This window comes from Argentina anserina, chromosome 7, assembly GCF_933775445.1.
Source record: "Argentina anserina chromosome 7, drPotAnse1.1, whole genome shotgun sequence".
Taxonomy (NCBI): domain Eukaryota; kingdom Viridiplantae; phylum Streptophyta; class Magnoliopsida; order Rosales; family Rosaceae; genus Argentina; species Argentina anserina.
Window position 1 is genome coordinate 5,096,915 of NC_065878.1, and position 12,663 is coordinate 5,109,577.

Genomic DNA, 12,663 nt, shown 5'->3' on the forward strand with positions numbered 1-12,663 from the left:
TCTGCCATGCACTTGAAATTTGAAACAACAAACCAACCTCGATCAGCAACAGTCCAGCAGCCAACTCACATTACTATTCCTACTTTCATTCTTATAACTTTTTAATCTAAATCCTACAGACAACAACAGTAATCCCACCAGAACTGCAGAACCCACAGAACCAAACCAAGGCTTTGTTTCCCGGCGAAGAAAACAAAGCCCTTAACAAAGTCTCTAATCTACATTTGACCCTTGATCACATTTATATTATATATTGCACTAGAGTCCTTGTCTTTGGGTACCTTCCTTCCTATTCTATTCTATGTCATTAATAGCAGTGACAGTGTTTCTGAATTCCAGATAACGCATTCTGTTCCATATGGAATGATTTCTTTTCCTTGTCTGCTTTTCCGGGAAGGATTTTATTACTTTGTTTCAGGAATTTGGCCCAGTTGACTTTCTCGGGAAAAATCCCAACTCATTCTTGCCAGCCTGTTTCATATATGATATATATATGGGTTCCCACTATTTATATATACTACCCTCTTATACCCATCATCGACTGTGATTCTTCATTCGCGCTTCAGAACCCTTCGTTTGTTTAGTACTTGTTTCAATGTTGATCATTTGATCGTCCCTGTCTTAAGAATTTGAATTATAAGATTTGTGTTGTTGGGTTTTGTTAAAGTCTGCCAAACCCCAATTGTTGAAAGAATTTCACGTCTAGATATGGCTATTGGGAATCAAGACCTGAAAAAGAAGGTGCCCTTTTCTTTGCTCCACTCTGATTCTTAATCTTTTGATTTGTGCGTTTTTATAAATATGTGATTGGTTTTTCTTTTGTTTCTTGTTTGGTGCAGTCTTTTATCCACAAGATTTTCACCATTAAAGACAGAGAAGTGATTGGCACATCTGATATTCCTGGTGAGTCTCTAATAGTGCATGCCATTACTTGTTTTGAATTCGAGAATTAATGCGGCTTCTCAGAGGTGTGACTGTGTGAGATGTTATTCCTTGCTATTGGAAACTCTGTTTACATGTTACTGTCTTTACTTTTATGATATGCAGTTAGCAGAATATCATTCCATGTTCTTTTCTTTTTGAAGAATGTGATGTTACTTGTCTTTGTGAATGGCTTAGTTTGATTACTTTGATATTCTCATCTATCCTCTTTTGGTGGTAGTGAGGATGTGACTTACTGTTCTATACATTTGGGTCTAAAATGAGTCTTTGTCATGTCTATTTAAGACAATTGGGTGTACTATTTTTCAAGATTGATCATGGCAATATGAACTGGAATATATTGTTGTTTGAACTTCTTTTTTTATTTTTTTTTATGGAAGAAATCTTGTTTGCACTTTAAGTAGTGCAAGAAAGGAACCAAGCATAGAATCTGTCCACCTCTAATGCCAAAATTTAAGATGTTAACCCCTTTTTTTATGCTCCTATAAATCTTGTGCTATCAATTAACTGATTTATGTGTTTTCTTATCTACCTGTTGATCCTCTGAAAATTGCTTTCTTTTGCTTCACTTATTTCATAGTATTAAGGATCTCAGCATGAAAGTTACTCTGCTTTTATCTTCTCTCAGAAGCTCAATCTGATCCGGGGCTTGACAGTCAATTTTTAAGTGGCGGAGGTGCTGAAATGCCTGTTGGTCGAGATGTTAAGTCCTTTCGGTAATCATAATTAGAGTCGTTTTTCTCTATTGTTTCTATTTTTTTGTTGCTTTCTCCATTACGATATATGCCATAAGATTTTATATACCCTTTCTGGTTTTATCTTTCAGAGTGTTTGTAGCAACCTGGAATGTAGGAGGGCAGTCTCCCCATACTGGCCTTAACTTGGACGATTTTCTTCAGGTTGATAATCCATCAGACATATATGTCTTGGGGTATAATTTCTCTTTTCTTATTTTTCATCTTCTCCTGATTTTTCTTGTTCTGTTTTTATTTTCTGTGGATATATGTAACATCTTTAAGCTTGTAATTTTTGTTGCTCTGGTATCCCTTGAAAATCTTCCATTCCATAATGAGAGTCCCTAACTTGAGAATCTTTTCAAAGCTAAAATGCAAATGTTGGTAGTGGTTACTTGTTTGTGAAACAAGTGTTTTGTGATGTGCTTTCATGAAATGCAATGTACGACACTGTGTCTGTTACATGCCTACTCCCATAAAGCATTAAACAGATCGTCTATAACCTTTTTCTGGTAGATATAACCCAAAGACAGTAATGCTCTCATTCTGTAGTTTCTTAGTTTGTCATATACCTTTTGTACTATGGAAAATTGAAAAACCAATTGTCATATCCTTTACTACTTCTGTAACAAGTATTGATTTGTTCCTTTGATTAATTTTTTTTTTCTGTATCACCATCAGTTTTCAGGAAATTGTTCCTTTAAATGCTGGAAATGTGTTAGTTCTAGAAGACAATGAACCTGCTGCAAAATGGCTTGCTTTAATCAATCAGTCGCTGAATAAACCAACAAATGGGTCTTCACATACAGCAAGTCTTGGTAGTTCATTGTTTTTCTCGAAGCCGTCCCTTAAAAAGGTTAGCAAGTCGTATAGAACAGAGAGCAAAAGGAAGCTGAAGAGTTGCAACTGCACTTATGAATTAGAAAGGAAGCAAAGTAAAGATTTCTGTTTTCGATGCCAACAACCTAATATAAATGAAGATGACTTGTCTTCTGAACCAGATGACGAAGGATCTAATGGCCTTGATATCTCAGAAATTTCCATATCCTCTGCCAGCCAGATGAATTACAGCCTTGTAGCAAGTAAGCAAATGGTAGGAATTTTTGTAACTCTTTGGGCAAGGAAGGAGTGCGTACCATATGTTAGTCACTTGAGAATCTCCTGTGTTAGTCGTGGCATCATGGGCTGCCTTGGAAACAAGGTATTCTAATGGATATTACAGTGATAAAGTTAAGCATGTGCCAATTATGATTTTCACTTTGTACTGCACACGTATATGATTATCTTCTTGGTTTACCTTTTGCAGGGTTGTATTTCAGTAAGCTTTCTATTCCATCAGACAAGCTTTTGTTTCGTCTGTAGTCACTTGGCATCTGGTGAGAAAGAGGGGGATGAGCTTAGGAGAAATATGGATGTCTTGGAGATTCTTAAGAATACACAGTTCCCTAAGATTTGTAGAACAGCTTGCACTAGGGTTCCAGATAAAATTCTAGACCATGAGTGAGTATATATGAATATTTCTATATAAAAGAGAAGAATTCTTTATTTATATCATCATTATTTCTATAATGCATCAAATTTTCTCACATTTATGGTCACTCAATGATTCGTTATCTGAATATTTCCTTTTGTAAAATGGTTCTAGAAAGGTCATATGGTTAGGGGACTTGAACTACCGTATTGCGTTGAGCTACTCAGAAACCCGGAAACTTTTAGTTGACAATGACTGGGATACACTTCTTGACAAAGATCAGGTACTTGACATTACCAGAAAGGAATAAGAAATCGAGTTTGCATTGCATATATATATATATATATATATATATGTATGTTAGGATTTTGATCCTAAACGTTGTCTAATATATACAGATCTTAGGTTCACTGAGACAATAAATGGCTTGATGATTGTTTCATGTAACTGGGAACTCAGCCCTGGCTGACATTTTCTATTATCTACTTTCGTGCCAGTAATCTATCATATATGACAAATGGAAATGTTTTCTTTCAGTGCCAGCACCAAAATAAATGAGTCTTGTTTTGGAAATGAACACTTGCATTTTAGTTCTTTTACAGATTATATACTTTATCAAATTAAGTAGTTTTTTCTACCTCAAAACTTTGTGACACTAGGTATTATCCCTTTTCTATTGATGTACCCAGAGTCAACTGTCCACTTCCATTATCTTTTGAACTCATTAGTGTTTATGTGCTCGTATAGCTCAAGATTGAAAGAGAAGCAGGCCGGGTTTTCAAAGGATGGAAAGAAGGAAAAATTTTCTTTGCACCTACTTACAAATACTTCTACAACTCGGACAGTTATTTTAGCGAGATAAAAACATCGAAGAAGAAAAGAAGAACCCCAGCTTGGTATAGCTTTGAAGGATTTACTTATGGAATCAAGTTTTACATTTAACAAATCATCTGACTAGTTCTTATTTCCAGGTGTGATAGAATACTTTGGCATGGAAATGGGATAAGACAACTGTCATACATTCGTGGAGAGTCCCGTTTTTCTGACCACCGGCCAGTTTGTGCTGCATTTATTGTGGATGTCGCTGTTAATGAGTATGGATTGAAGAAGGAAACACCTATCTCTAACATGAAAATTGAAATTGAAGAGCTTTTACCAACACGTAACAGACAATCGAGAATCTTGTAAGTTTAATAAAAATCTTGGTACCATTCCTGCTAATATAGTGTCTTTGAAATGGCATTATGATGGTTATGAGTAGTGCTTGTTGCCAACTTGTCTTGTTGATATTTAGCCAACAATGGGAAAGCTAATTTTTGAAATCATAAATATAGATGGGCTAAACTTGATTTCTTTATCTTTGGTCATCGGATCAATTTCCTCTAGTCTAATACGACTGATTTTCTTGTACTAAAATTGCCAAGTGTTAAATGTTTTATCTGCTGACTGTCCTTATTTTCCGCAGGCGCTAAAGTTACTAATCACAGGCATGGAAAGGTTTGATAATGCCCAGTTTTGCTGATAAATGAGATGGAGTAGCCATAGTGTTTCTCAAAATGTAAATAATTCTGTCGGGAATGGTTAGAATCTAAATTTTATGATTTTCTTCTAACAAGTTGCTGGTTAAGATGCATAGATGACAGCGCATTGATTGAATTTACCAGTATTGGATCTTGTCATCTATCATAGTATACTTTTAATATCAGATAGTTGTTCTTGGCCAAAATTGCTCTTCTGGAAAAGAGTGGGAAATATAGACCACATTGGGATTTTCAAAGACATTCAGCTACCAATTTTTACTTGTTGAAATATCAACACTCTCAACTCGTTGAGTATTGCTCGAACCTCTCAAGGCTCCTGGACGATAACTTGAGCCCCATCGAGTGGTCGGAATATTCGTGTCTGAAACGGAGTTTCAAGCAGTAGTATTCTGAACCTTTGTTTTTAAAAATCATCTCAGTTACTCCAACTTGCACTAACCAAGGTTGGTGCTGGTGAAGGTGAGATGCAAAGTTGACAAATTCCTTCGTTTCTCTAGTACTAACAAGAGCATCAGTTTCAAACTGTTGTCATTCAAATTGGCATGACATTGGTAATGTAACCCTTGGTTTTTAAGTCAAGTGTGTCAAATATTTTAGGCATATCAATGTCATTCATCAAATCTCAGTATCTTATTGTGGTAATTGTAAACAAAACACAGGAGAATCCAAAGTTTGCCAACCAATTAAGAATAAATATATCACGTGCCTGATCTATATAAGTAAAATTAATCCAAGTTCTGTGTGGGATTTGGCTTTGGAACTTGGAAGGAGCTGGAATAGTCAAAGATACACCACATGAAACACTGTAACTAATCTCCATCTAATACAAACTGAATATTAACATATAAGAAGGTTATGAGAAATGAAACTATTTTTCTTTCTTGCATCATGAGCTTATAAATAACCTCAGGTAGTCATCGCTGGAGACCAAGCATATATTAGGCAAAACGACATCCCCTCCGAGTCAGCAAAACCATGAAATCTTCCTGTTTCAAATCATTGATGAAGCTTATGATTACTGTATTGTTGATGCACTCACTCTGCACAAGTTACACAGCCCTAGCAAGACTCTACCCTCCTGTGTCTTCTTCATCTTCAACAACGTCTCAATTGAGTCAATTCTCTCAAGCTCTCAAACATGCAAACTCCGACAGGAAAAAGCCGGTCACCACTGCCGACGAGCCAACTCTAGTCGACAGCCTGCGAAGAATACCTCCCAGCATTCCTAATCCTACACAGAACAAGTAGTTTCATTTCCATTTTAGTTCCTCAACCCTTTTTTTGGTCTTAACTTCGTACCAACCAATTTCTTTCGTTGTTCTTATATTAATACAAGCATTATATGACAGGTTGAGGCCGGGGAAAAGGAGCTGAAGTATCTCTGTTACATCAAGTACTAAAACGCTGTTGTCGCTTTGTATAAGCCTAGCTAGTAGCTAGTAGCTAGTACCGTTCATTTATTTACGAACCACAGAGAAAGTGTTCTATTGTTATGGTTGTAGCAAACCGGAAATTGTTAAGAACACAAGAAATGTACGAGCAAATAGCTATTTTGTTTAGAGATGACACAATAAAGGAAGACAATACAGTAATTTTTTTTCATAAATACAAGAAACTCTAGTTTTTTTTAATCAAATGTTAATACGGCTTTCACATTGTCCGAAAATAAAGTACAAGATAAGGTTAGAGCAGCCATTAAATATCATTCCGCAATCATCTACATGTTAATACGAAAAGTTGTGAAGACACACAATGGTACATAAAATAGGACAACTCATTAGTCATATACATACTCATACACAAATAGACATCACAAAAGTATAAGCTCGCACTTACGATCAACTAAAGAGAGAAAGAAAATAGTATATTGACTAAACTACATATTGACCCAACAAAAGATGGGCATAGCATGGATCCAAAGCCCGGCTAAGGAAGATATAGTCACGTCAAGTCCTTCTTTCTTGATTTGGGCTCAACCTCCATAATCACATCCTCTGCCCTGTGAATTTGATCGGCCAAACACCCCTCGACAACGCCGAAAGCCTCGACTTTGAACCAGAGTCCCAGAACCACCACATGCACTAGCTACTAGAGACGATTGCCGATCCCAGATCACACACTGTTAACACCACCCCCTGAATGGGGTGATCTCCGGCTTAATCTCCCCCTACTCCGGTTGCCGGACCAGTGGCCCGGAGACCTAGAAGGCCCAGCAGGCAAGCAAGTCGGCCCGGTAGCCCCTATGCTTGCTCGGATATCGCCATTGACTCCACCCACGATGGCTCGCCTTCAGGGAAAGACGCAATATATTGGCGCACATTCCCACATCGAGGGAAGAGCTAGACACATTCCCCAATGCACCTATGAATAGGCTGCTAAACCACCTAAAAGAGGAAACGTATTCCTAAATCCTTAACTCTCGAACTTGTTTCATACCGAATACTAATTTAAGCTTCAGAGGGTTAAAGGCCGGCGCACCGCTGACCCTTTGACTTTGACTTGTGTTGTGTGCAGGTCCCACTGAGCTGACTTACCGGAATACAAGGCTACGTGAAGCTCGATCCCCCCGGATTCAGCTCCTGTAACGGTAATGGTGGATCTTCAGTGCTTGCTAGAGATTGTTGTCAAACAGTGGTGGTTCAGCAAATATGTGGCCAAACATAGGGATTGGTCTAACCAACATTGAAGGCGTTTGGTTGTTTTACGACAACAAACGACCTTGAAAATTTGATTTCAGTAAGGAGTCCATAGTTGAATCTTAGGTCACTATCAGCTTAGGCTGAGTTTGGCTCCGAGTTTGGCCTAGATTATAGGCTTAAATTCTCAAATAATCTAACCAAGGTGTTTGGTAAATCAACTTATTTTCTAAGTTCACGAACTCCAATGCAATTTTTAGGCAAATTATGAAAGCTGCAAAATCAAGTTTTTAGAAGTTGCTGCTTAAAAAATCTGCAAACCAATCGCACCTCAGGACCAAATTGGGACTTTAATATGTGGCTAATTGAAAGCGGTGATTTTTTCCCTTTGCAATTAATGGCGGTGATGTCACATCCCAGAAGGGAAAATGACCATATTGAAATGGTGAAATAGAAAGTTAACAAGCGAACAAACGAACGTAGTTCGACTTCAACACTTGATAACTGAAAACCTGCTTAAATTTTTTCACGAAAGGAAACAAGTTGACAAGTTTACAACGAAAGAAACTTTTACAACACAAAAGAATATTTACAAAGATATACGCGAGCTATACAACAAAGTTTCAAACAACGGAAGTAGAAGTGGGTGTCACCAGCCCATAACTAATAAGTAATACATGCAACCCAAGATAAACAAGAATGGTGACATAAATGAAATCACAACCTCGGAATAAGAGGTTCAATGTATAAACATCAATAACAAATAACAAATAAAAGACTAGTCTAAACATCTTGGATTCAAATGAGGTGTACTCCTAACTTCACGTATCTTAAGCCCCGAAAATAAATCTAGAAACCTACAAGGAATCTAAAGTATGGGTGAGCTTCGTCCTCGCTCACCCAATAGGGGCCTGATAGGAGCACAAAATGTGACGTTCTTAATGTATATATGCCCTATTCTTGTGCTTTGTTACTTCTGATTTAGTTGTTTTAGGTTCATATTTGTCATTTGTGTGTTTTAGTAGAGCTATGCCGAATATGGATAAATTGATGATGAAATTGTGCTAAGTGCTATAAATCCTTATAGAGCTAGGATTCCTTACTCGACTAGGACTCTACTTTCCTATTCCTTAATCGTCGAATTCTTTTCAAGAAAGACAAATTCTATTTGGACAAGGAGTAGTGATGCCGTGATGCATTCCTAGTGAGACAAGGAAGTCATGTCCGAGTTGGATGAGGAGAGAAGAGGCCGGCCTAGCTATTCCTAGTTGAAGAAGGAGAGATGCCGTGCAGCCTATGTTTTTCCCAATTGGATTTGGTTTCCTACAACAAGTTGGATTTGGAGTACATGAATCAAAGTCCATATCAAAGAAAATTTCAGCTTCTCAATCCGATTCTATCTCCTAATTGGGACGGCATGAAGGGTTTATTGACTCTTAAATATAGAGGCACAGCCTCATTGTTAGAGAATCATCAACCTTGTGCACATATTAGCCAAAGCTCTACTGATTTCCATACTCACCCTTCCAAGAAATCCTTAAACTGATTCCACCATTCTTCACCATCATCCTTAGCTTCAAGCACGCCTGTAAAGAAGTTTCATTCCCTTAGAAAGCCACGGCTATACTTTGTGAGATCGCTTGATTGATAAAGTGTAACCATGATTCTCTCTATGTTTATTTCGGTTTTTGGTTTTTCTTGTTCTTGGTTGTGTATGTGTTTTGGTCATTGTAAACTTGTTACAATTTTGTCTATGAGATAGTTACTTGTTTCAAATTATATAAAGTTGCGATTTTAGGTTTTTAGTTCTATGAGTTTTGGTTTCTGCCGTGATCTATTCTTGTGTGATTTCGAAAGTATATATGTGTCATGTATACGCTTGTAGCATGATATTTAGGTTGTTGGATTTATGACTTATGCTATGAACATGTTTATCTTTTCTATGTGATTTTCGGAATTGCATGATTGTTGGTTAAGTAGGTGACATGCTTAATGAATTCAATATGTGTGGCTTTGAAGTTGCATGGTAGGATAAGCATGTTAGATTTCGATGAAGGCCACTTGGCAAGAGTTGAATGTGTTAAGTGTCTATGTGTTTAGGTTACTGCTTTGGACCCTGATTGCATGATCCAACCTTAGTTATTCATGATAGTGTCTCGACATGACTCTTAAAGGAGGACTAGAATCTGATTTTCTTTAGCTTTGTATGATTTGTTTTGGTGATGTATTGTGTGTTAGTTGGTTGATCACATGTATATATTAGTTTAGGTTTTATTTTCTGTTTTTATTTTTGATGCCGAACCTATATCTCAAAATCCTTAAACTCTTATGAATTCGTTATTAAATATTTGTGATTCTATGCCCTGGATGGATCCCCGGTTTGTGAACGATACACTCTTGCTTTATACTACTAACGATGCTTACATGGTTAAATATTGATGTCGAGTAATCGAACTGATCAGGGCCAGCCCACCAATGTGGTCGGCTAAGTTTTATGAAAACTTAAAACATTTAGATATGAGCATGCTCTTTAAATCATTTAGTATGAAACAGACTAAGTTTAATAATCACGGGAAAATACTGCAAAACATGCATGATGACCATCAAAAATATCAAGTCAGTGGTGATCGATCCTAACGACTAGGAGGCGAATGAGTCACCTCTTAAGTCGAGGTCGACTGCCTTTGTAGAAACAACAAAGTAGTGAGAATGTCTGTTTATTGTAATGCCCTCAATAGTAACAAATTGATCCAATAATAAACTTGGCATTGCCCCTCCGGAGGTTTACGGTTATCAACACCGAGGGGTTACCTGAATATTGGGCCCCATTCACTCTCAGGTCTACTCACTTAAAAATTATCCGCTTATCCTCGGGTTTTAGCATTTCTAAATCATATATGCAATTTCCAACAAAAAAAAATCACCGAGGAATAGACAATGAATTTAATGGGCATGAAATACACAAAGGGGGTTAGCCAATGCGTATCTATTACCTTAGTCACACTCATAAATTGATAGGACTCGATTACTCGCCATCAATATTTAACCATGTAAGCATCGTAAGTAGTATAAAGCAAGAGAGTATCATTCACAAACCGGAGATCCAGCCAGGGCATAGAATCACAAACATTTAACAACGAATTCATAAAGATATAAAAGAGTTTGATATATATGTTCAGATTGAAAGATAAAAACATAAAATAAAACCTAAACTAATATATACATGTGATCAACCAACCAACACATAAGCAATCACCAACAAATTATGTAAGAACACGATTTTTTGTTCATTGGTAAATTTGGTATAGTTTTTTAAAACCTACAACTCCTCCATTGATATGGGGTAAGCTAATTTGGGCAAAGTATATTCCTCCCCGCATTGGCTTGGAAAGTTCCACGGGAGCGGGTTCTATCAGAAGATTGTTTACAGAGAAGAGGCACATCTCTAGCTTCAATGTGTGTGCTTTGTCGCTGCTATGGAGAATCATTAGATCATATTTTTCTTCATTGTTTTTTCTCAACAGTTATTTGGTCCATTATGCTAGGGAAGTTTGCGTTTCATGGTGTCCCAAGCTCTATTGTTGATATTTTGAATATGGAGTTGTCGGCTGGTCGGAGTTCTCAATTACATGATATTTGGGTTGCATGTTTTGCCTTAGCTCTTTGGTTCATTTGGCATTGTAGAAATCGAGCCCAGTATGATGGTATTGAAGTTAATATTTCTCAAGCTTGCCATTTAATTACGGGTAATGTTGCGTCCTCTAGTAAGTTGTCTTCCGGTTCTATGTTTAATAATGTTCAAGAGCTTTGCGTAATTAAAAGTATGGGTGCTAGTTGCAAGCCTCGCCGGGCACCTCGAGTGATTAAGGTGAACTGGTTAATCCCTCCTTTTGGTTTGATCAAAGTTAATATTGATGGAGCATGGAAAATTAGTTCTAATAAGGCAGGCTATGGTGGTGTTTATAGAGACTACAAAGGTACAGTTTTAGGTGCTTTCTCTTATACTTTTGATATCCCTAGCTCAGTTGATGCATAAGTCATGGCGGTCATTAAGGCTATTGAATTAGCTTGGGTTAGAGACTGGAAGTTTATATGGTTAGAGGTGGACTCTTCTCTTATTCTTCTTTATCTACAGTATCCTAATCTAGTTCCTTAGAGTCTTTGTGTGGAGTGGTACAATTGCTTGCATCGAATCTCCCAAATACATTTTAGATCGAGCCATATTTTTCGTGAAGGCAATCAAGCTGCTGATGCTCTTGCTAAATTCAGTGCTTCTTCAGATAGTTTTACTTGGTGGGATTCAGTTCCAGATTTTTTGGTGAGTCATTGTAATAGAGATCGATTAGGATTTCCTAATTTTCATTTTCGTTAGCTGTTTCTTAGTTGGTTGAAGGATAATTGTGTTTGTTATTCTTTATTCCTCTTTGTATATTTTTTTTCGTTTCAATAAATTTTCATAGGAGGATGTTGGTCCTCTCTACGCTTACCCAAAATAAAAAGTGATTACCTTAACAAAATCGACTTTATGAAAAGCTATAAAATGCAGTCCTTCCAATTCAATGAGTCCTCTATTCTTCAATCAAACTCCTTTCTGGTTTCCCTTCCTCTCAGTTAAACTTCTAACCCAAATCGGTGGCTAAATGTAAGGATTTCAGTAAGGATATTGCCAAAGATCACATGCAGCAAAAAATGAATTGGGAATGAGTTCAAATTGATTAAACTGTAAGCTAAAAAATCATAAAATAACTCGAGCCATAAGGAAGTATAGATTTTTGATGAAAGGAGTGTGATTTCTCACCAGAAATTATGAAGAATCACAGTTACATCAAGTTGGAAGATGAAGAACAATGGAGGTGATGAACTCAAATTTCCAACCCTTTCATCTATGCTTTAATCTTCTGCATGTTGGCATAGGGAGGAATGCGCTGCCGAGATAGGCCGATCTAGAGCTCCCGGCGCCGTTCAGTTGTCGGAGTTGGCCGGACCAGTTGGGTCGACCCGCCTCCTTGCGTCGGGTCGTTGGGTCTGAAGCAAAGAAGGACGCGAGCTCTCCTTCTTCGTTTTCTTCTTCTTTTGGTTTTGACCAAAAGTTGACTTATCTCTCTTTTTAAATAAAGGCATGGAGGGCTGAGATTAGAAGATGACGCCTTGATCCAAAGGCTAGAAGAAAAAGCCTTGGTCAGAATTTTAAATGAAAGGAAAAGTAATTAGAATGGAGAGCTATGATTAAATTTGGAAACAATGGAAAGAGGCAAATGGCCAAGATCTCTTCACCTATTTTTTCTGAATAAAAAGAAATGATTTTTCAAGATTGCAAAACTTTGAAAAATCATAGAAAG

General features: G+C 37.2%; 1 protein-coding gene across 2 annotated transcripts; it reads left to right on the forward strand.

Moving 5' to 3' along the window:
* Positions 1-376: 376 nt before the first annotated feature.
* LOC126803237 (type I inositol polyphosphate 5-phosphatase 10) lies at positions 377-4,748 on the forward strand. Of its 2 annotated transcripts, none has more exons than XM_050531025.1 (10): positions 377-741; positions 840-903; positions 1,571-1,658; positions 1,769-1,873; positions 2,358-2,877; positions 2,983-3,176; positions 3,322-3,430; positions 3,895-4,043; positions 4,119-4,331; positions 4,613-4,748. In XM_050531025.1, the coding sequence occupies exons 1-10, from the start codon at positions 709-711 to the stop codon at positions 4,617-4,619; spliced, it is 1,482 nt and encodes a 493-aa protein (XP_050386982.1). In that variant the 5' UTR covers positions 377-708; the 3' UTR covers positions 4,620-4,748. The 2 variants fall into 2 exon arrangements, with proteins under 2 accessions (XP_050386982.1, XP_050386980.1); XM_050531023.1 differs by having other exon boundaries at positions 4,119-4,309.
* Positions 4,749-12,663: the final 7,915 nt, after the last annotated feature.